The sequence below is a fragment of the Hetaerina americana genome, unplaced genomic scaffold (assembly GCF_022747635.1).
Source record: "Hetaerina americana unplaced genomic scaffold, ioHetAmer1.1.p SCAF_14, whole genome shotgun sequence".
Lineage (NCBI taxonomy): Eukaryota > Metazoa > Arthropoda > Insecta > Odonata > Calopterygidae > Hetaerina > Hetaerina americana.
Genome location: NW_027286514.1, coordinates 1,192,853 through 1,218,238, shown reverse-complemented (window position 1 = coordinate 1,218,238; position 25,386 = coordinate 1,192,853). Strand labels below are relative to the sequence as shown.

Below are 25,386 nucleotides of genomic sequence, written 5' to 3'. Positions count from 1 at the left end.
CTTATGAATTAAGTTTATTTGTATCAGTTCAGACTTTGATTTTCTAAGATTTATGTATCGGAATGGGCTGTATGCTATGGATTCCTCCGAATCCGGATAGAGAGGAGTTCGTAAAATTGCGCCTTTGCATTGTTAGATACATGAGGTATTGCGATCGGCTATAAAAATGTGACTAGGACACACAGTAAAGGCGTTGATCTGAAATCCCTGGTTTTAATTGGACCTGGGTGACTTGGATATCAAATCGAGGCGGAAATTTGCCCATTGCAGAGGATATGTGTCCTGGAACATTCGTTAAGGTACCTTTAAGCGGGGAAAATGGTTGAGAAGCAGAGGTGAATAAACTCAATGGTCAGGATTATTAGGTTTAGATATCGGAACGGTAAGATAAAATTAGATTAAGGAAAAATTGGTAGGGTTGAACGGATATGCCGTTTGGTGTTGCAAAAATAAGGGACGTCGTCTGATTATATTAGGGAGAGGCTGGGAGAAAAATACTCTCCTTCATTCCGCAGCTTGGAGGTCAAGGCCATACCCTTGTTAGGGGAAGATGATTTGGCCCGTGAGGATCTAGGATTTCTAAAGCTGTGAGGTTTATCGCTTAAGTATATTTTCTTAGCTTCTCAAATTGTCATTTGGGTTTCATAACGCAACATTTTAAAGGGATTCTTTGCCACTGCTTTATCAATTTTTAAAAATCTATAGTTTAACGATCAAAGATATTTTACAGGAAGCTGTTATCTAAGGCTTATATCGATCCGAGTCAATTTATTGCAGAGGAGGATACATATTGCATTTCGAGTAATAACTACCAACTTGTAATTGCAACTTTCTAGAAATAGCGCCTGACTTACAGCGCAACCAAATGTGAGAAGCATTTTGTGACGTAGTGTAATGAATTCTACAAATAATTTTGATTCCTAAGAAATTTGATATCTCTTGAATTTGCTAAGAGTGAAGATCAAGCCTTCATATTTACGTAATCATGAGGTGATTCTAGGACACCGCCTGTTGAATTTTGTTTTCATTGATCCGATTCTAAAATAATTTTTAATTTTCAATGCTGCTAAAAGCATTTTCGAATGAGTAATGAAACTTGCCCTAGAGCGATACTCCAATCTTCTTCCACAGCAACTGGTGTGGATGTGGGTCATGGGGAATCATTGAATCAAGATTGTACGCAACTATTGTTTAACTGCCGTTTGCCTATTCCTCTCTCGCTCTTCGGCCAAAATTTTGGGTCGGTACTTTGAAGGGATGAAAATATGTCCACAACCTGTTGCAATGGCGAGATTCTTGGAAAATACAATCATTCGGTGGACGTACAACTTTCACCATCCACCGTTCCTCTTAACTTCCTTCGGGTTTGCTTGCGGTTTCCTTATTTCCGGCCTCCTTCCCCCTCCATTCCACTCCTCCCTCCCCTCTTCTTCCTCCCCCCCCCACCAACTGATAGATTTCATTAGGTTCTACCCTCCGGCCCTTCCTTCCCCCCTGCCCCATCGCCATCGCTTTCGCTCCTCACCTATCTATACAACCCATTGTTCCCGAAATTTATTTCGCCCTCTAGACTTTTTTATGCCCGACCACAAAAATAAAAGCCTTTCCTCGGGGTCTACTCCGAATACCCTTTCGACCCAACTTTCCAGTCGACCCGGCAGTTTAAAGTGGACCCCGAAGCCATTCCACGGACGCTCTACATGTTGCCGAAGGTCCGACCCTCTCTCTGCCTTTGGGCTACCCCTCGGCCCTTAGTCAGAAACGCGAAGGAGGGTATATAAGGTTTCAACCGAGACCCCCTCAAACGCGTTCCTGCCCCCTCTCCTCGCATTTTCCCCTTTCCCTCGCATCACGTGCCTCTTCCGAAGGCTTTACGTTGATTCGGTGGGACTGTGATGGATGTGACCGAACGGAAGTCTGCAGCTGAGCCTCTATCCACCATGGGTGCGCCGGGAAATTAAAAGAAAAATAAGACAATCCCTGCGGCACCCGCGTCGGGGTGTGGGCATTCGATTTACTGTCGATGCTCTCAGTCATCTCTTGTCCTCCGCTTGAAACGGGACGGCGAATCGGGGGTGCTCGAGAGGACGTCACCACGCAGATGGTCGGCCGCTCTCCGAAGTTTCTCTTTGCAAATTTTGGCATCTCTCAAAAGTCAATCCATTAGTTTTTTTTCATTTATCACACGTGTACATTTCGGCACTTGAACAAGACGAACCCCACTTTTTAAACGTCAACTAAAAGAAGAGAGTCGTATTCGGAGGTTAAACGCTTTATTCGCGGTCGTAGAAGCATTTCGATGTGGCTGTGGTGACCTCGGGTGGAAAGGAAGGCAAAGATTTCGGTAAAAAAACTCGCCACCCACTGGACCTAAATAAATACCTGCATAAAAACTTTCATCTTTCTGACCTCAGGAATCTATAAATTTTATCACGTTTGGTTCTGAAGACCTCGAAGAACGGACACTTTTGAGGGGATAGAATTTACTTTCTACGGCATTTCCAAATTTAGAAGTTGCGCCCACTAGGGATGCCCCCGGAGGCCTTCGTATGGTAAGCCTCGATTAAGGCTTAACTTTGCTGAATGCTTCCATCCTCGAATGAGCCATTTATTTGTAATGCTTCACACCGATTTATTGGCGATTGACCACGGTTGCTACCGAAAACTTTCATTATCAAGGCCCTTGATAATGACAGTTACCTGTTGATACCATGATCGGTTGTGAATAAATTGGTGTGAAACATGAAAAAATTATTTATTCATTTATTCTACGAGGGGGGATGTATACCAGATATTTTCATATACATAAAACATGATAATTCCGTAAAAATGGAGAAACATGATATATTCATATTTTATTAATATTTTCAAAACATTTTGGAACACCATTATGATTACGTAATGTTTGTTTGCAAAAGAATATTTTCGTTCAAATGCAGGAGCACGATTCTTTACACTTTGGCAGCCATGCACAATACCACCTGACTTGCTTCTAATAACTTTGAAGTGTAATTTCTCTTATAGCTGGGCCTATCATATGCTTATTGAGTTAGAAAATGTCACAGAAAAAGTCCATCTTCGTTAAAACTTACTCTGGAAAAATTATAATTTTCAACTGGAAAACCATGAAAAGGCAGGTGTGATTTGAAAAGCCATCAATCTAATCCAATGATATTAACAAAGAAGTGTCTGCTTTAAATGAAGTCCGAAGATCTGAGGAATTACGCGTTGCTTCCCATGTCTTCGTAATATACAGTAGTGTGAATTCCTTACAATCTTCACATAGCCAGCAGCATGTTTCTACATAATTATATTACACAAAAACTAGTCGGGTTACTGAATTCTATCAGGCTATTTTTTTATTATCCCTGAAATGATTCAGTATATATTTCTAAAGGTGACCCAATTTAAATATTTCTCTCAGTCTTGATCCTACGTTGAATATTCCATTTTCGTCTTTTTGTGATAAGCATTAACTACTTCTTTAGAATTGAATTCTAAGAGTGAAAACTGAGCAGTTTGCGACGTGTTCACTTTCATGGTCGTAAAACTTTATTTCTCCTCCTTTGCGTTTATATGAATGAAGCTCCTTTTTCACTCACATATTTTTGCATCTAACAATGACCACAGTTGGTCCCTCATCCAAGTCAATATCCCCTGCTGAAATAGTTCTCGATCATCCCAGGAACGATCATCTGCTTATTAATTCATTAATATTATTTCATTAATGGATATTTTACATTTGACCTTTCCGCATGCTATTTTTCACCGTTTCTTTGGCATGTCATGAAACACGACCCGCATCATGGACGAATCCCTAAATTGCCACACGGAGATGCTTTTTACAGCAATAGCACAGACACGCGGTCGTGACGAATTCCCCAAACGCCCTTGTCTCGCCCCCCCCCTCTCCCACATCCCCCGCCCCCTCCCCCGTGAATCCCATCGCACTCGCTCCTCTCATTGCCTCCATCCCATCGCCTCGGAAATGAGTTGTTGAGTGCCGTCGCCAGGGGCGCCGTATGCGAGCGGAAGACTGTCCCCCGAGTCCTCCAAAACCCTTTCCCTCGCCCTCCCTCCCCAACCCTCAGGTGCGCCCTCCCCCTTTTCCCTTTCTGACCATCTCCGCTCGAGCCAACTCTAGCCACGGGCAAAAAAACAGGGGTCGCGCGTGAAAATGAGGTCCGAGCAATTTGGTCCTAAATTTATGAGGGGCGGAATGAAATAATCGTCATGTAATTCCGAGTCATTTAAACACGCGCTCCGGGTCATTTTTGCACGGTTAAGAGGCACTGCATGCGTATCCGAGTGATGGTGATCTCGTAAAAAAAACTTGGTCCTCGTCACATGCCTTGGATTTATATAGTGTTTTCACTTGAAGGGTAATCCGAGTCACTCGGGCACAAATATTTAAAAATCGCAAAAGGACTCATACGCAATGTATGACTCTCACTTTTGGCACGACTTTCGAAAGTCTTTTGCCCACGATTATCTCTTCATGTTAGATTCATTCCTACTGGGTATATTTACCATTTCATGTTGGATACGGATCTGTATGGTGGGGGTTGATTTATCAAGTGGTTATGGCATTTGCTCTGAGTGCTCTAAAAATCACATCCTTCGTATGAGAAAATTTCTTCATTTTTTCTAGACCCATCGATTTTATCAGTAACAATCACGTTAAGGAAGAAACCAGTGATAAAACTACGTCATCGGCTAAAGGGTGTAATTCCGCGAAGCCATGAAAATTATATTCCCTATCCTCAAAAGCCCCAAAATATGAAAACAAACGAAACACTGGACGTACTATGAATTTTGGCCGAGGAAATAGTTATGGTAACCACCGCGTGTTTCCAACTCAAATACTGTGCTAAGATATTCACGGAATCACGTAATTAAATATCCGATTAGACTTCGGAGATTGAAATGATCTTCAATTATTCTCTGCTGTTGTTTCATTGCTGTATGCCTCCCTCGGCGTGATTCAATTCGAAAATTGGTGTAAGATTGGTGAATAGAGATCATAGAACTGAGTGGAAGGAAACCCGGTGTCCGAAGCAGTCCACGGCGGAAGGGAACGGCGGCCGAGGCGAGATTCTCCGACCGGCGCGACGGCCGGCGAAACTCTCCCGATGAGGAAGGGAGCCACTGGAAGCTATCGTCAAGATTGAACCTGGTCCGTCGGCATGGAAACCCAGTTGGCTACTCACTCCTCACATTCGAGCTTTTATATGAATTTGTCATATACGGTAAACTGTTGTACGGTTCTCGCATTAACCAAGTGCTTCGTGTATATCCATGCCTGTAAAAAGAACATTATCTTGGGTATATCTTAATAATTGATGGGTCTAAATTGCGCATATTTCTCCTAAGATTTGCGCCTTTATATTATACACATGCTAGGTTATCGTTCTATTTAATGTGAAATGTATGTTACAGACTAATAGATGGAAAACCATGGAATCAAAACTATTGCCTTTTTCAAATATATGACACAGTTAAAACTCGTCATTATAGTTCTCACTTAGTTTTCCATCATGATACAAATGACGGAATCAAGTGAGAACGAAAATTCAGTGCCTAAATCGACCAGCCTGAAACACAATGTGGAAGTCTTAATGCGATGCGCCTAAACTTCCTTTTTATATATTACACGTGATATTAATAATAAGGGATAAATAATGCACAGTAATCGACTCGAATTTTGATTTGAAATGTGATGGTAGAGCTCACCTAGTGCCAAGTTTAATAGCGTGTAAAATTAACTCATCATCAGAGTCGGGGGGACTCAGCTTCTTTCCCTGTGCGGCTCGCCATTTCCTTGGAGGATCTGGTGCCCGAAAAATCACGCAGCTCGGGCGAAGCTTTGAGTTCCCAGAGAGACGTGCCCGGGAATCGAATCCTTGCGATAAAGGAATAAGAATAAATAATTGCATTCATTTTTTGGTTATATTCCTTGTCCCACATGTCTTGACTAATGCTTTCTGAAACTTAGTAGATCTAATTTTATAGTTCTAAAATTTGAACCGCCTTGAATTCACTTCGAGTCCAATGATTTTGAGATTGGGAATGAATATCATACCTGGGTTGGAGCTAGGCTAGGCAAATAGCATTTGACTTGAAACATTGTCCAGGGTAATGAAATAAATATTTTTGCTAATTTGTGGTTAATTTTGCAGCAGTTTCTTCACTTTCTCCTTTTTGGTGATAACTTGCCATCGGCTTGGATTCCTATTTCCCGTACCTTAAATGGATAAGATTCAATATTTGAAATTAATTCTACTTTTTACCAGAGATAATTTGTTTTCGTGGGCATATTGTGGTGCTTGCATTTAGTTTAAGTCAGCTTGGCTTTTAATCGATTTTCCCGTAGCCTATATTAATGGCTCCAGAAACCCGTTTAAATAAAACTACTTAAAAACCGATAAAACATCACGATCTTAATCCTCTGGAGCCAGTTATATGCGTCGCCATAAAATTTAATTTTAATTTTTGAGCAAAAATTATTCACTAGCATTTTATTTTTCATTACCCTCAGTAGTTTTCATCCTATAACTCCGTCATTGATTAAAATAGCCTCCTCAATTCTAACTGTAACGATTGTACAACCCTAAATCTGACATTCTTGAAACTTTTATTGAGGCAAAAAATGAGCGCGTAGCATCTTTATTTTTTCATTTGCTTTGCGCCATTTATTATATAACCTATCAATGACCATAACCGATATTGAGCATAAAATTTCCACTCCGAAGAGCAACTTCCAAAGGCAGTCAAAGCACAGTGATTTATTTTTTTCTTTTTAAAGTAGCTCACCATTTGGCAGTAAAGCATTTTCATTTTATAGTCGTTTTTATGGGGCAAGGACGTTGACCGCAATACGCAAGAGAAAGGAACGCGAGTAAAATTCAAGAATGAGATATGACATTTCCCATGAAGTGCACCGGGCGTAGGAGGGCGGCGGCGGATGAGTGGAGGAGGGGTGGTGACGTAGATGGAGTCGGGGAGACAAATGAATAGGGACAGGGCGAGGAAAATTTCGCGCAGAAAGAAAATATCCGGAGAGGGAATAAAACCGTTGAATTGAAGATGGAAATGTCTAGATTGAATTGGCGTGGACATTGGAAGATGGATGATTGCAGGGAGGAAAAGACGCCTTAAAGTTCTTAAAGTTTTTCGGTCCGGAGGGTTGGTACGGGAATATTCGGGGGGGGGGGGGAGAGGGCTATGGAGGAGGAGATGGGAGAACTGGAGAGCCGACGATGGCTCGAACGGGGGATCCCGAAGGGGAGCATATGGGAGAATGGGGCGGGGGATGAGCAGGAGATGGAGTGAAAAGTGTGGGAGAAAAATGAAGCTTCACTTTATCGATTCGGGGCTGACGTTCATGGGACGTGGACCGTATGGGAGGTTCAATGAGGGACGTATTAAGATTGGGAGATAGAGCGTCCCGCCCCAGTGGTCATTACGGAAGCCCAGTAGGGGTTTGCGTCCCTGGATGGAGCAAAAGTTGAGCATCAACCGAGGAAAAATGGTATCTAGCGAAATAGGAAAAATTGCGTCTTCCCATAATCAGACAGATATTCAGCGTAATAAGTACTTCATTTGAAATTTTACCTAGTACATGGATGTTTATCTAGCATAATTTGACGTTCTTATCTTTAAGTAATTCATTAATGACTTCAACATGTAAAATGAAAAGTGTTTGAGTAGCAACGGAGTGTTTTTTGTATTAACTCGTCATGATGCACGGGCTGGTGTTTTATCTCCTTAGCTATACATGCCGTATTAACTCTCTTGCGCCGTCAATAGTCTATCCTAATCGTTTTTGGATCAGATATGATCATCGGCAAATAGATCTGTCTGTCTTTTTTATCAATTTCGCATTAAGGTGTCATCCGCCACTTTAAATGAAATTCTGAAATTCTACACCCTGCGTGACTTCTTTGTGAAATGACTCAAGTGAAATTTTCTCCGTAATCACAACACTGCCCCGTGAGGAATTCCTTCGGGTATTGTGTCCTCGTCACCCACAAATATTAATATTTCATCTGCTCGAGACATCTCTCGTAACAAGCTTTTGAGCAGCACTTAGTTGAAAGGGTAATATGCCTTCCACGACCGTGTCATTTCAATGGTTGCCTTTGCAATGCCCACGATACGTCCAACGAAATAAAAGCAGTTAATTGATCTCATTTTAAGCTGCACTACAGTTGCCCACAAAGGAATTCCGCTGCTTCGGGCGGGAACCCGTCGTAGATGAAAATTTCAATACGTTCCCATGAGGACGGGAGAGAGACGTACGTAATTCTCTCAAGCTGCCCGACTGAGCGCAGGGGAGTTTCCAGGAATGCCCCGAGGCCATCCGTACGCGGTGGTATTGGTTTTACAGACAATATACCACGCCCCGGAAAGACTCGATTGAATACTAGAAAAACTCGCCACGAGCCATGAAAAAGGGTTCCTTCCCCGAATCCTTTCGTCCCGTGCGGTTACGACTCCGCTTTAGATTGGGAGCGACCACCTCGCCCTACGCCGACTCGTTCACCTAATTTATTGATATAAATTTAACAAAGCCTGTCTCCTCAAAAGACCGTCTACGTGGCATTGCTCTGCGTCCGTTCCTTAATCTGTCTCTCTGGTTACCGAGTATCTACTGATGAGTAGTAGTTGTGACTACTATATTATTTGAGCAATTAGAATTCACAGTAATGTATTTCAGGGATCGATTCTGAAAGATAAAAGTCAAATTAAAAGCCCTCCAGAAACACTAATAGCATAATATAATTAAAATGGAATCATACGGTATGACATTTTGACCTTTTTATTTTAGGTGCACGAGTCGTATTGACTCATTCATTGTAATTACTTACTTACCTGGTTGACCGAAATATCGGTACGGAGTTTCTCCTAAATATTCATTATTGACTATAGGATTGACACCTTACATATTGTAATTACTTATTAGGTTATCCGTGAGTAATCTACGATTTGTAGAACACCTTGCTGCTTTGGTTTTTCCTATTTGGTCGAAGAGATGCATTCCGTTGAAGTCATGAAATTGGTTCAACTACATTTTTATATTATAACTAGCAGTTTTTCATTGCTATATAGCAACAGCTTTTTTTGGAAGTGATTGATTTAAAAAGAGTGACTATTGAGCTATATCAGGTACGTAAATCACGACTTCCTACGTAATTCTTAATCAAAACTATTCAGCATATGCGTTGGAAGTAAGTGTGAGTCGTAAATTGAGGTCTTTTGGGTAAAAATGGTTTTATTAAATTGATATTACCATTTCCAAAAGTCTGCAGTCAGTCACCGGCCTTCCGAGAATCGGAGAAAGGTGAAAAATGCCTTTATTTTCTCATGATGTGGCTGGCAATCACTCCACAGTCTCTCCGAGCGACTTAAAACTGTCGCAGCACAAAGGCCTGTCAGCCATTGTACGCCTATGTAATGGGCATTTTCATCTTTCCATAATGCTAGGCGCGCCGGTGACTACGCACAGACTTTTGGATATGATGGTATTTTCTATTAGAACAGGAAAGCACATGAAGGTGTCATATAGTTGCAAATCGACAAGTTAAGAAAATGAGCGATCCAGTCTCCACAATTTTCATAGACATGAGACATTTTATTTTATCATAAAGGGTTAAATTAATGAGAAATATAGTTGTCCATTAAAAGTTGTGTCCCCCGGTTCTCTTATAATGCACGAAATGGGTGATTAATATGAACGTGTGAAAACATTTTCGACAGGATCCAAAAATGTCCTAATAGTATTGATGTGCGCCGTTAATCTTTTGGGTTTAATTTATCCTTAAATCTCCAATTATGACTATAAAAAAGACGAAGTTTGCTGCATGCATGAGGTTTAAGGATGTATAGTACGGAGTCAAGTAGAGTCAGCGTGTTTCTCGCAAATTGTCACGTCCAAGTTCCTCTGGCGACGGCATCATCAAAATGTTCATTGAATTACTCAGTTTATCTTCCAAAATTCATAATGTACGCTGCTAATTTACTAATCCAGCATGTATGCTATCTACTTTACCAATTCGTTTAATTAAGTGAATTTGAAATTATGTTCATGAATTAACGTAAAGGCATTACTCAAGAATGCAACCTTGAACTTTGACGGATACTGACTGAAAGCGTTTTTTTCTACTCCAGTTGGTGAAAAAGTCATTCCCTCTCCTCGTTGCTAAAATGAAACTGAACCAATGACCGGTTTCGATGTACTGCATCATCTTCAGACCTTAAGATTATGTAGCACATCTAAACCGGTCGTGTAATAACAAATCTTATCAAGAGGAAAATTGTAATCATTTGTGTTTATTATTATTAGCAGTGAGGCATCTAAGGCTGATTTAACAGGTTAGAAGAAATTCATTCGAGAAACAAAGACCAGAAGCACAGAAGATAACGCGAAAGGATAGAGAATTTCATATTCCAACTTGGCCTCTGTACGTTTTGTGGATATAGTAGTATGTGTGAACCGTGCCTACCGCTAAGGTTGTCCTATATTTGATTTGACTGACAATGAGCGAGCACGTAATTGCAGGCTTAGGCACAGAAGCCGTGACGTTCCCGCCAGAGCCCGAGGGAGAATTCCCCATCTGGTGGGCGCGCCGAAAAAACATACCGTCCAGGAATTTACGGCAGTAGCCCCCACCCCCTCCCCCCCGGGGAACCTGGCCAGGTGCTCTCAGGAATCTCAGGAATCAATGCGTGGATCCCTTAAGTTGCGGCGTTGCGCTGAAAGGGTCCCCCCACCCAGGGGACGGGTGGGGAGGGGGTCGGAGGGGAAGGAATGGGGGGAGGGGTCGAGAAATAGGGGAAGCGCAGAGGTTTTGGGCTCTGCCCGCGGGGGGAGGAGGTGGCGGGAGGGGAAGGGGGGTGAGAGGTGGGGGTGGGAAGGTCGCGCCCATTCCATCTCTGATAGATTCTCTCGCACGGTCGAGCCTTGTGTGACCCACTCGAAGCCGGGGGAGTCGCCCACTCCCTCCCTACACTTCCCCCGATGGTGCTTCCTTGAAGGACTAAGCCAGGCGACCGGCTACCTCTCCATCATCCTTCCCCCTACTCTCCCTTCCTCCCTCAAGAGTCCAGGTGCCTAAAGACTCTTGGCACCTGGACTCTTTCGTTGTGAATCAAATAAGTAGATATTGTCCTTTGCCAAACGGAGAACGTCATTAACTTGATTACCAAGGAAAACTCAGCATCGGATTTCGACTTGGATGATTTTCAAGCGAGTATGGAAAATATTCCTTACTGAGAGCGTCAAATTTATCGCTTCGCACGCCTAACAATAAGGAGTGATATTGTGACCTCCGCAACGGCTGCGAGAAATAAAGCAGATGAACACTCGTCATTATTAATTGAAAGCTCGGGCATACGACTTTTATTTCGAGAACTAATTAAGCTAATGGTCCATATTAATCATATGATATAGCGTTAAGTATTATTTTATCGCCTACATCCACATCCTTTTTCCACAGCTGCTGATGATTAAATAAAAGTGACTTGATGCCCAAGTTACCTTTCCCAAGAATAAGAATTCATTCTTCGGGTAACAAAGATTCAGTCTTGTTAGGTTAGAGAAGAAAGAAAAAAAATTAAAATTTAAAGCTCGTAGTCTGGAACGAATGTTTTCAATATTGGAATTTTTCATGAAAAGAATTCTATTTACGTCACCCTAGCGGAGACATTTATTCGTAGCGGAGTAACAAAAGATTCCATAGTGACACCACAGCCGTTAACGTTTCAACGAATCTTGCTTTTACTTAGTGCTTTAACTTTTTTTGATTAATTTCTTCGCTAATGACGCACATTATTTCCCGAATTTCTCATTACATCGGATAGTATTTCGTCTTTCGCTGAAGGTTTGTTATCATGTTCATACACTTATTCTGCAATCCTTCACTGTTACACTACTGTGTCAGCCATGAGATAGTTATCCACTTTATCATCGTCACCAGGAGATTCTTATTCCTGTAACCCAATGTTCTTGTCTGTCAGCGTTGAAGTTTCTCCAAATGCCCGTCTCATCTGTCCATCTTATCTTAATCTTCAATAGTGATGCCTAGCCACCATGTGCTTGTATATATGTACGTATTCACAAACCTATGTACGTGTGTGTGTGTGTATATACATACAGGTATATATATATATATATATATATATATATATATATATATATATAATTATTATTATTATTAGGTAATCCACCGGTTAAGGTTGGTTTTTGGATGGACACGGCTACTAAATAAATAGTTTGTGACTCCTACCAAAACACAATCCAGAAACCTACTCTACATCAAGTCCTTCTTCATCTCGGTCTACTTCCTTCCTCCCTTCATCCCGTCCTACATCCTTATCCTGTCCCTTCCCTTACCTCGTTTGCCTAACATTCTCCCCTCTAATACCGTCTTCAACATCCCACTGCCGGCCAATACCCCATTCATCCATTTTTCCTGCCTCCATAGGATTTCTCCCAACAAACCCCTCTCTTCGAACACCATACCAAGTATTTCCTCATTTGTTTTCTTCTCTGTCCATTTCACCTTCTTCGGTCTTTTCCACACCCACATTTCAAAAGCATCCAGTCTACTTCTATTCTCCTACTTCAATGACCACGTTTCGACGCCGTACATAGCTACGCTCCATATCAAAGTTTTTACGAGTCTTTTCTTAACATCCTTACTCAAAGTCCCCGTCATCAACTCCCTCCTCCTCGTGAAAGCCTCTTTGCCTAGCGCAATTCTTCTCCGTACGTCCCTACTACTTTGACCGTGTTGGTCCAAGACACTACCGAGATACGTAAACTGTTCTACCTGCTCTAGTTTTTGCCCTCCTATTTTAATGTTAAGCTTGGGCTTTTTCTTTCTAGAAAATCGCATAACCTTTGTTTTATTAATATTGATTCTCATCCCATACCTGTCGCACTGAATTTCCAATTCACTCAGCAATGCTTGCAGCCCCTTGGCTGATTGACAAACTAAAGCTTGGTCATCAGCAAACCTAACTGATTTTACGAATTCCCCGCCCACTTTCATTCCTACCTCAAGTTCTTCCCATGCCTCTTTAACCATTTCCTCTGCATACAGGTTGAACAGCAACGGTGATAATGGGCGACCCTGCCTTACACCTCATCCTAACACTGCCCATCCTGACTCCCCGTTTCCCACCCGCACCTGAGCAGTCTGAGACATGTACAGGTTGCGGATTAGCCTCCTGTCCCTCCAATCTATTCCTATTTTCTACAATATACTCAAGAGATATTCCCAAATCACTGCATCAAACGCAAGGTTGATGGGGAAGGCTAAAGGGTGTGGATTTTAAGCAGAATAGTTTCCTTGAGCGGGAATTGAGTCAAGAATATTTTACTTTTCAAACCGATGCGCATACAACTAAGCTCCCTTTTAAGGCTTACTCCTCGGTGATTTCAACAGATGTCTGTCATTGCCAAGGTCATAATGCATACATATCTTTGGATGCAGTCCTTCCTTGTTTTTAATCATAGTGTTTATTACAACAGTAGCTCTAAAATACAATTGTTTGATGTAAATGCTTGCTTGAAAATATTTTTAAGCATCATGGGTAAAAGAGCTCTAATGAATCATAATTATTGTCAATAGATATGCTTGACAGGACAGTGCTCGTCATTGAATATTGTGCTTTGTAGTTGCCCACAGATATTTGTTTATTGCTCCATAAATATCGTCTTGAGCTTGATACGGTATATATAAATATAAATAAATATATATATATATATATATATATATATATATATATATATATATATATATATGTGGGTGTGTGTGTGTGTTTGTGTATACATACCGCATGTGTGTGTGTATATATATGTGTATATATATATATATATATATATATATATATATATATACATATACACACATATATGTATGTATATCAATATAAACGTATATGTATCTAAATATACATCTATATATACATACCCTATATATATATATATATATATATATATATATATATATATATATATATATATATATAACGATTGTACGGAAAAACTCACACGAGCGGCACAATAATGGGCTGACACAATATAACACAAATAGAAAAGAATAGACACATTTAAAAGAACACTCACACGGTAAATTGTTCGAGCTTTCGGCCCTCTCAGAGGCCTTCTTCAAGAGAGACTGAAAATATGCTATTGCTGAGGAGAGGGGAAAGAGCTATGGGCGGGGAGGGGAGGTGTGGAGGGAATGCTGGGAGGGAAATTAAATATGGCGGTTAAGGGTGGGAATTTTAAAGGAACGGAAGGATAGTATGTAGGTGGATTCACGAGTTCTCACCTCTATGTTGGTGGCTGAATCAGGTAGGGATTCTAGTATGCTTAGAGCAAAACACTGGTCGAATGAAAGGTTGTGGGAATTGGCGTGTGAAGGGATAGGAATAGAAGAGAGTGGATGAGGGGATGTAGGGAGAGGGGAGTAGACCTAATAAGTAGACAGGTTTTACATCGGGGGCGGTTGCAAGTAGGGTAAATATTATGAAATTTGTCACTGGGGGGCGCCAAAGGGATGGTGGATCTCAGAAGGTTTTTGAGATTGGCGGGTCATCTGTACGCAGCAGTTTTCTCAACTCAGGCGCACACTTGTATGCATTGTTCAATGAGTCAGTAGTGCCATTTGGTCTCCCTCTTTAAAATTTTTCAATCCTCTTACCAATGGGAACATGATTCCAACTTCAGTATTTAATTAAATATGAAGATAAGGAAGAGCGTTGAACACCGAACAGGCATCGCAATATCATAGGCACATTAACACCAACCTCTTTCCAAGGAGCAGAGACTTTGCTGAACACTCCTGCCATCCTGATTACCATTACCATTTACCTGTGTTTTTTGGCGTATTTTTTGTCTCATGGTCCTGTTTTTTTTTTAGTATTACAATCCTAGAATTGGTTGCAACCCTCCATTCGTTCCTATCCCATATTATGTTATAATAGGTTTTGAGTGCAGGGCTACATCTCCTCGGGAGTTTAATGCGGTGGTTTCCCGTTGCCTTCCGCATCGCAGTACTTCGGCCGATTCCGTGAACTTCACTCTCGCCCGAAGCTGTGGCAGTTGATGCCGGGCCGATCTCCTTGATCTGCGCCATCGTCGCCTTTTACTGAGAGCCTGGTCCTGTTAGCCGTCTCAAATTACCCTTGAACGAGGTTATTTCACGCTTCTTTGGACTTTTTATCTATTTTCCTCCAGAATGTTTTGCTTTCCAGCTAATTTTGTTCCTTATCTTCTCGTAATATTTTCCCCTTCGATGAGTTCTGCATTCATACCGGGTTTTCACCACTTCTATTGGCTTAAGAAGCGAATTTATTTCCTTCTTTATTCTAATAGTCATCCAATTATGTCTTCCTTTTCAAAAATCTCCCCCGAACTACAATTTTTTTATAGCTTCCAATATTTCATTCTGCGTTTAGGCAATCTTTCTTATGACAGGCATCTGTTCAATTCACTACTGAGCTTTTAGGGTGCACATGGGATTCTTTCAATCTTTACAACTGACCATCGTTCTTAATTGTTTGCTTCAGTTTCTTGAATTTAAATTTTTTAAATTGGCACTTCGGTGAGGTGGCAGTCCATATCGGCGCCGGGAGGAAATTAGAGTATATGGAATCTCAGGGAAAAGTACAAAAGGAATATGGAGGATACTATGCAAAAAGAACTAATTCGATTGAAGATAGTTCAAGCCAAAATTGATTTCTCAAGGTTATAATAGAAGGGAAATGGAAGGGCAGCTCGCACAATAGGAAGATCAAGAAACACACCCTTATAAAAACCAAAGAGTGGTTTAAGGAAGACGAGCTGGTGGCTGTAATCGAATTAGAATCGAAGAGAAAAGAACGCGGAGATGCAGTTGACCGAATATCGAATTGAGGAGCCAGTGAATAAATCAGTTTTGCTGCGTGTCGAGTGACGTTAGTGGTACAGGAATACCTCTTTTCGTTTCTGGGTCCCAGTTTGACTCCCGCCTGTCCTCGTGTTCCTTCAGCGATGCGACACACAGGAAGAAATTGAGCTGCGGGATCTTTTCTCCTTCCTCTCTCTTTCTCTTAGCTCTCTTATCATTCGCTATGGCCCTTTTACATAGGATGGTATCCAGGGTAACGAACCGTGGGAGGGGGAGGAAGGTGATCTCACCTCCTCCCCCCGCCACTACTCTTCCTAACAAAGAGGATGGGCGGGGGAGGTCGGGGTTGAAGGGGGGATTGGAAAGGTGAGTGGCAGCGGCCGAGGGCTCGTTCCCCTAGCGGCGGGGACCACGAGCAGGGCCAGGGACTCTCGGAAAGGGGCCGCCTCTCTCTACGGAGGCAATGAGAGTGGCATCGTGGCCAGAGAGGCTTGCGCAAGGGGATCCTGCGCAAAATGGTGGAGACCTTTTGCGTGCGCCTTTCCCGTTCGCGGGGGTTGATGGATTCACATTAGACGGGAAAATTATTATGCCGAAGAGTTCGCCACTACGACCCGCGTCATGACAACGGTTAGATGGAAATGACAAGAGACTAAAGCGGGATCGGACGTCCACAGTGCACGGAGGTACCACGCCCGCAGGACCACTTCCATTCGAACCTATTCCGTTGCAGGCGGAAGGCGATGAGGGCCTCTATGGTCCTCGAGGGCCGAGTATTAAACCTCAGTCTCTACTGTCTTTGAGCTCCCTGGTGCGTCGAGCACAGAATATCTGTTCTGGGTTTGGTGTAAACGTCATCTATCTTTATTTTATTTTATCCTTGCGTTGTGTATTCTATCTTTCCCCGTCACAAGCATGTGCCGCTATACCATGCCGTCGATTAAAGAGAATAAAATTGAGTTATAAATCAGCCCTCAGCTAGCGTTTGCCCGCTTTTCAGTCGTAAATATCCTCGGCGCCTCCCCATTGTGTATCCATGGTACCCCACGCGAGCGTAATCGCGTTTGTGAGCCAGCCTTTTCAACTGCAGCGCATTGAGCGTACTCTTGCATTCGGTGTGCAATTTTACCAGCAGACAGATTTTCCGCTTGTCGGATAAAAGCTGAAACCAACGAATGAATCGTGAATCCAAAAGGTTCGAGTTTTCAGACTCGTCGTTAGGTAAGATGGGCGACACGGAAGTGCTTTCAAAGGATAAGCTAAATTTAAGTATATTATTAAGCAAGAAGTCAGTTCATATACTTTATTTATAATTCTACACTGGCATTTTCATTTTACAGACACATCAATATTATCCACTCGCTTATATCCAATGGTAAAAATGAGCCATTACTCAGATCTCCCAATTTTCGAGTAATATATGCTTGCATGATTATAACTATATTATCAAAAATGTATTACATATTTTATAATGACCTCTCAGAGTGTACAAGGCCAATGTCAATTGCTCGGCGAACGTCTGGTTCAATTTTTATCCAATGGAGCCAACGGCGAAGATCTTGCCGAAAATAATAGCTGATAATATGTTTAATGCTTTTGGCCAAGGGGGGAATTTGCGAATCTCAGTGTGGAGTCGGACGGAGAATTTCAAGCTGGCCACATCAGACGAAAAGGTAACTTTGTCTCTTCATGAAGAAATTCCGTATTTTGGGAAATGATAAAGCTTCCTGCTCATCCGAGTTCAGCACTGGTAAGGTTCTCAATCTCAGTCGTACGAAAAGTTCCGCAGCACTCGCATCTGGTTAGTTTTTCAAAGGGAGACCATCCTGAATGCACAGAGTGCCACTCCATCATCTCCCCAACACGCATCAAATCTACACACGACGGGAGGAGACTATCACCCGCTTGCCTAGTAAATGACGCAACGCGCTTCGGTCCATGAACTCTTTTTTGCGCAACGCAGGAATGGATCAACTTTAACCTTATCACAGTCGAATTATTCTCTCATAGTTATTGTGCATTTATTTGATAATTCATTAATATATCATGATAATATCGAGTTGTATTCCTCTCCAATGTTTTTATCAGAGATCCTATCGTTTAATTATCAATATCGATGTGGATATTGGTAAAAAGGTAAAACGCCCGTTAAATATTTCTGTGAGGATAATATAGGGTCAACAAGAGTGTAATCTGCGGTTAATTTACCGTGGTACTGGGTCGAATCCACCAAACGCAAAGCTGTAAGGCCAAGCAAAAGATGTTGCAATATGTTTAATTGCATCAAAGGCCTGGTCATATCCTAAGTGTAAGATATACGTCACATGAAATATATTTATTGATACATTTAATTATCTTTAATTAACATTTAATACATTATCTACATTTCTGGGATGTACAGTGTGAATATCGTTAATCGCGTGAATATCGATATCCCTCTTGCTGTTATATTGTTGCCCTTTCGCCATCAACTATATACTATCTTGAATTAAGAACGATTCAAAAAAGTTGTGAAGCCGAGCAGCTGTTTCGATCTCTAACTAAGGTCAGCGTTTCATCGGATATGGTTTCTCTCATTAAATCTGACGGGAACACCAAGAAAAAAACAGCGTCAATATGACTATATTCATCTTCATATGTGATTATTATCAATTGTGTGTTTATCCATCCGGTACGCTGACCAAAACAGACTTGAACATTTTTTAATTTTTTATATCTCAATGGAACGAGGAATAATTTATCATCACAACATTATTTACATGTATTTCTACCCTATCAGGATGTGTCGCATATTTTCATGACCTTTGGGTGGATGTTTTCCTGCACTAGGCTTATTTAATGCGAAATTTTCTTCGCACATTTTACCACCTGTGACTAAATTTCTGTGTTAAATATTCTTAATCCCTAAGAAATTGCATAAATAGAAATTTCTGCGTGCTTATTTTAGTAAAATTAAGTATTTATCTAAATTTTATTTGGTGTAAATTTGCAGCAATGAACCCAGACGTTGGTTTCATTGGTGAGTTCAGAGCTCATTTTATGCTTATCCCTGTACGGTGTGTAAAACTCACACCATGGTAAGGAATCCAGCTCCTTTTCCTTCACCTCCTTGGACTTCCCAGGTATATCTGGTGCTTAAACAGCCAGGGTGAAGCCTAGGGTGCCCAGAGGTGTCCCTTGGAATCTAACCCGGCCAGTGACCAAGCGCTCTACCCACTGGACAATAATAAGCTCGTAGTATTATTATTATTATCGGTAATCTACCTGCTAAGGCAAATTTTGATGGACAAAACTACCAAACAGTACAGTGACAATTGCCCTGCCTCTCCTAACAAAACTCAAAACAACATCCTACTCTACAACGAAGTCCCTCTTCATCTCTGAGTACTTCCTTCCTCATTTCATTCCGTCCCTATCCAATTCCTGTAACTTCCTCGTTTTCCTTACTTTCTCCTCTCTATCACAGTCTTCAACAACCCATCGCAATAAAAATGCACTGAATCCATCTTTCCTTCCTCCTAAGAATCCCTTCCAAAGATTCCATCTCCTTCCCCACCATTCCTACTATTTCCCCCTTTGTTTACCTTTCAGTTCACTTCACCTTCTTCATCCTTCTCCAGACCCACATTTCAAAAGCCTCCAATCTACTTCTATCATCCAGCTTGAGTGACCAAGTTTCCGCGCCGTACATTACTACGCTCCATATCAATGTTTTGACGAGCCTTTTCGTAACACCTTTACTTAGTGTCTCTTTCAGCAACTCCCTCCTCCTTATGAATGCTTATTGGACTTACGCAATCCTTCTCCTTAGTTCCCAACTACTTTGGCCGTTTTGGTCCAAAATGCTTCATTATAATCATTAGTAACATTTCTCCCCTGATAGATTTTCGTCATTACATATTTATCTACCCTTTAAAATATTAGCAGCAGATTAATGATATGTGTCGGCACGATTTCTGCGATTTGTGTCCGATCGACAGGCAACGGTACTTTTATATGATGTGTGGCGAATGTGAGCAAGAATAATGCCTCCAGTACAAGCAATACTTAGCATTGTATTCTTTAAAAAAGTCCCTCCTGTATCTCATAGGATGGGATAATCCCACCCTTAACCCGTGCCTTTAGGGGCGGTAACTCTTCGGGAAGTGTCGCTGGGGAGAGAAGGAGTTGAAGCGTAACGCCCCTCTCATCTCCTCCTCGTCAGGTTCGACTGCGGGTCCGGGGCGGGCATGGTGAAGGCGACCGGCAGGGCGAGCAAGGGCACCTGGAACCGCCTCCGCCTCTCCAGACACCGCTGGGACGCATGGCTGTCTCTCAACGAGGCCGAGAGGACCCACGGGAGATCAAAGGTAACTATCGCCCTTTGGCGCCCCGGGCGGGCCCACCCCTACCTGACGTGTGCCCGCCTCCCCTCACCACCCCCTCTCTTTCGCTCCCCGGCCCTCAAACGAGTCCACAAAGGCCGCATGGAGCCTAGCTGAGGCGCCCCCATCGACGAATCAAAGGACAAATTTCATACGTACTAGCATTCGCCTCACGACAGTCAGTTGTTCTGGCGGCGCGTGCGACCGGGTCCCGCCCGTTTGATGGAAAAAATGACTCTGCTAACTGTGAACATCACAAGGCGGAGTTTTTTATTTTCCCGGAGTAATCTGTGGGAAATTAGTTCGCGAGTAAACATTGCGCAAATTTATAAAGTAGGGTTCGGCAAAATTCAAACAACGTGCGATTTTAATGCCCCATCAAAAGAAACATGTCACATGAAGGAAAGATTAAGGATGGAGCCTGAAGGTGGCGCCGAAGCAAATAAGTCAGGATGGGGAAGGAAACACATTAACTTATAACGTGAGTTGGCAATCAAATTATTTAGGTTTTTGAAAAGAGAGATTATTTTTCAGATATACTTATGCGACGAAAATATTTTTAGAAAATTTTATTAAAAATTAGTTTAAAGATCAAATGGATTTTTTATCACAATACGTTGAGGTGAAGTTTCATCAATATACTATTTAGGAAGAGTCGAATAGAAATTTCCAGTTAGCATAGTATTTTATCCTTTTCATTAAGCATAGTGGACAACACTTTTCGTTGAGACCAAGTTAAAAAGATTGTTCGAATCACTAAGGAACACAGCTGTCGCAGCTCTACAAATATAAATACGAATATGACTTTACCTGGCCCCTCAAGGTAAAAAAATGGTAAGTCCAAAAGAAGGATCATAATGTAATTTCACTTGATATTAGTTTAAATTCCGCCTATTAACTGTCGGAAAATTTATGCGCGCTACTATAAAACTTGTGTTGTTGGCCTATAAGCTCTATCGGCATAATTGTAATAAATAGTTGCCCCGTTTGTGAACATTATTTATTCAACGCATCTGTTATTCATTGCTCCAGGTATGGTTGCCAATTTACGTTTTTGCCTGTTTTTTTTCAGGCTTACGTGTGAACAGGTTTTTTGGTGTAACTAATGATGATTATCCTAAGAACTAATCAAGTCAACAGGAGGTATTCTTCAAATATTATTTTAACTGGATAAGGCAAGAGATTTCTTTCAAAAGATAGCAAACGAGAATATTTTGTTGATTTTTGCTGCTCAAAAGCTCCTTGAATTAGAGGGGAATATATGAATCTACTTTGCAGAACTTGAGCTGTTTTCCTTTACATTAAGTTATATTCAAAAGCGCTCATCCTAGGAATTTCTGAAAGTGTGTGGGATAAGTGAGGAAAGCGAAATCAACTATATTAATAAAAGGGGTCTCACTGCGAATTTTATTTTTCGTGCAAATATAAGCGAACAGACCCAAATATTCCGGGTGAGTAACATTATTCTCATTTAAAAATCATGTGTTTTCAGTCATTTTTATCGAAAGAGATCCGTTAAGTTCCCTCTCGTTTTAATCAAATAATGATTTGACTTGCAAATGATGCAGAGATTGTAATTTTTGCGAATGAATTTTTGCCTTGAGAATTTTCCATGATCTGCTTATATGCATATTTGAGGCGCTAACATGTACCCGAGATAAAATTGAACATTATGCTAAGTTTTAATGCTGATTAAAAGAGTTCGTATTTGAACATCCCATATATGTACATGTTTTTGCTTGCGAACTAAATTGTGCCAATCCTTAAACTTGATGATGATCTTATTGCCAAATAAAAATACGTTTAGACAAATGCTAATTATCCTGGGCTATTACTTTCAATGCAAACGTCGGCCTGAGTGACAAAATACTATATACCTAAAACTTTGAAATTGAAGACTAAGCTCCCGTCGTATGGCCATCGCAAGGCTGAATTATTGCATCTGACGTAAATTCAAGCAATAAATACTTAGAATCGGTAGTTGATTTCTTTGATAAGAACAGCTCGCCGACAGTAATTCGTATTTTAATATCAAAAAGTATAATTTATTTCAAAGAGCCATTCCACTTTTTTACATTTGCAAAATATATAGTACATATTATGAGTTGGTAAGAGAAACTATCATTTTCATAGAACATTTCTAAGTTATGCATACGAGTATGTAAGACGGTTTCTTTTCTCTCTTCGGTGATCCCTATGAATATATATGTGTGTGTATATATATATATATATATATATATATATATATATATATACATATATATGTACATATATAGTTGTGCTGTTATTTAAATGTGATATAATAACTAACAAATAGGTTTTACCTGTGTGACTCTTCATTGGCTAATGCCCTATAGCCCACCGTTTAACTGATAGCACCAGTTCCAAATTCGAATAATTGAGAAAGTTTAATGTGAAATTTAATGTTTCATAACTATGAATAGAGCCGATTAAATTAAATTTGACATCAACACTTTTAAGCAGTTACTTGTTATTTACATGTACAGACAAACGAACTTGTGTTCAATTTTCCAGTTTTTCTGGTTTTTTTGGCGTTTAAATATAACCAATATTTAAAAAACCAAACCATAACATTTTTACCGATGTATCTTGAGTAAAAATTTATTCTAAACTTTGTAAACATGCATATCATGGGCTGTATCTTCCAAAAGATATGATGTAAAAAATTACGCAGAAACTGTTTTGTTGTCTGTGAAAAGTTTTCACGTTACGTTGTGCCTGAAAACGTCCCAAAAACCCACTTCAGTTGAGAATGTCGATATTTTAATCCGTCTAACTTTCGTTTAGTCCTTCAAAATTCTAAGTTTTCCACGCCAAGAATTTTGAAAATGTCATGTGACATGGGGAACGACGAAAACCTCAAGCTTTGGATAAACTATTTGCGCCTTGAATGAGTTATTTTTTCGTTTCACCATTATTTTCTTTTCAACAAGGAAATAGGTAAGTTATTTCAGCCTCAGATCGGATACTTTCCCCCCTTTCGTCAGCTATGGACATTATGCACCCATGTACTTTGGTCTTCGTTCTTCCGCACACGTGGTGATATTAATTGATAATTTACGGTTTTGTTTAAGTTATCCACACCCATTTCAGCCCTATCTCCCGCAGAAGAGTATAAAAAAAGCAATCAAAACTTTGTGCTAAAATTTATGTGTACTTGTTAGTGTATCATTTTAGTTTGATGAATTTAGTTTGTATTTTTTTTAGCTTCAGGCAGCTACTGCAATTTTTTAGCTTTTAGTTCATATTGTTATCCGAGCTCTAGATTTCTTTGTCGATCAAATTTTACATTCGCCTATTAGACTGGCTTGGATGGAGAAAAGTGTCTTTCACTAGGCTTAAGAGCCTTTTCCCGTTTCAGAAGACTGATGCGCCATGGGCACTCTTTATGTTCAAAAGCATAAGCCCAAACAGTTGAGAATAATGTTTCTTGACCATGAATCACTTACACGCGGAATCCCTTGGACTACATCCCCGTGACGGAATTCTAATCAGTACTGCGATAATTCGCGAGCGACAATTCAGATGTGACCAGGGATAATTAAGTGCTTGAATTATTCATAGGATAGCTTGGAATGTTCACGGCACAAAGGGGGGGGGGCGTTCAAGCAACAGGTCAGAATGAATGAATATGACACGTCTTCGTTTCACTGGAAATGCCCACTCGCCGCGATTGTTTCGGCTAAAAAAATAACGAGACCCCTCTGGGTGCGGCGGTTTGAAATATTTAACGCCCAACTTTGATGTGGAAACAAGACTGCTTTCTTTTCTTTCGTTTGGTTTAACCCTGAACGAAAATACTCCCATTTTATTTTTGTCTAATAGGTCATCTCGTTTTTTTCCAATCAGGCAAAATTTGACTTGGGATTTTCCATCAGTTTAAGCATTTTATTTATGAATCCGATCATTTATACCTTTCTCATTGTCTAATCTCAATTCTCAACGAAGTATGAACATACTCAGCGATACATTATACATCATATAATAAGCGATGTATAACATATTATCGCTTTGAACTCTCTTTATGAAGATCATTCCATGACTTTCGCTTTTTTTAATTAATGCGCAGCCGAATGAATCTTTTTTTAAATATCTTTTATGGCTTTTAATTTGATCCACATGCTTTTAGGCCGACCGATTCTTTATTCGTGAAACAATATTGATTTTCCGAGTGGTTTAATGACGTAGAGGAATTCGGGACTTTGATTTTACTTTCAACCGAGTTTGAGTGGGCTGAATTGTGGAGGGGTAACATCCGCCCTGGGATACACGCCCACGGGTGGGGGGAGAGAGAGGGAGGGATTTGGGTGGGCAGTTAAAAGGGGGAGGAGAAGAAAAAAGGGGGAAAAGGGAAATTGGGGCCTAGTGAACAACATTGAATGATGGGCACCGGTAAGCTTCAAAAAGCCATATGCAGACCTGCTCAAGGGTTTTAAGTTTGATCGGGGCACCTTTGGGTGGGAGTGGGGCAATTACTGAAACTTTGCAATACCTATCGACTGGAGGGAGGTATGTTGACGATATAACACATGGTACCCTGCAGGGTGTGTGGTAGGGTGTGATTATGTCCCAGAATGCTTTTGACCCAGAATAATTTTCCCCCGTATTTTCCCCAAACAACGTTATTCCGATCCCTTATCGTTCGTGAGAAAAATGGCACCTTAAATCTATTTGTTCTACACCTAGTCTCTCTAAATTTATCGACACGACCTCTCCTGACGTAGTGCGATCGGGCTATCAATCCCCATCATTCCTAAAGAAGCAATTAATGCCAGATGTGTTATCTGTAATATAACCTTCGCTCCGTGAGTAGTTCCCAACGTAGCTCCTCTAATATTTTGGATACGCTACTAAGTTTATCATAACGTTTTACGAACCTAGCTCCTCTACACTTCCCGCGATGTATTTCGATAATCAATGAGGACCCCATATACTTACAGAACATTCTCTATGAGACCTAACCAACGACAGAATTCATTTCTCTTTGACCATTTCATCACATTTACCAAGTACTGTTCTAATAAATCCTAACTTTTTCCTAATAAACCCGCATATTCCCCGTGAGTGAGGGTAACGTCAAGGTATTTAATTGATTATAC

General features: G+C 40.9%; 1 protein-coding gene across 1 annotated transcript in view; it reads left to right on the top strand.

The window, feature by feature from the left end:
- LOC139686289 (pikachurin-like) overlaps positions 1 to 25,386 on the top strand; it is a 342,727-nt gene that overhangs the window by 289,973 nt on the left and 27,368 nt on the right. Inside the window, exon 5 of the mRNA XM_071583431.1 lies at positions 20,107 to 20,251. Coding sequence (XP_071439532.1) covers positions 20,107 to 20,251 — 145 coding nt within the window. The remainder of the gene's footprint in view (positions 1 to 20,106; positions 20,252 to 25,386) is intronic.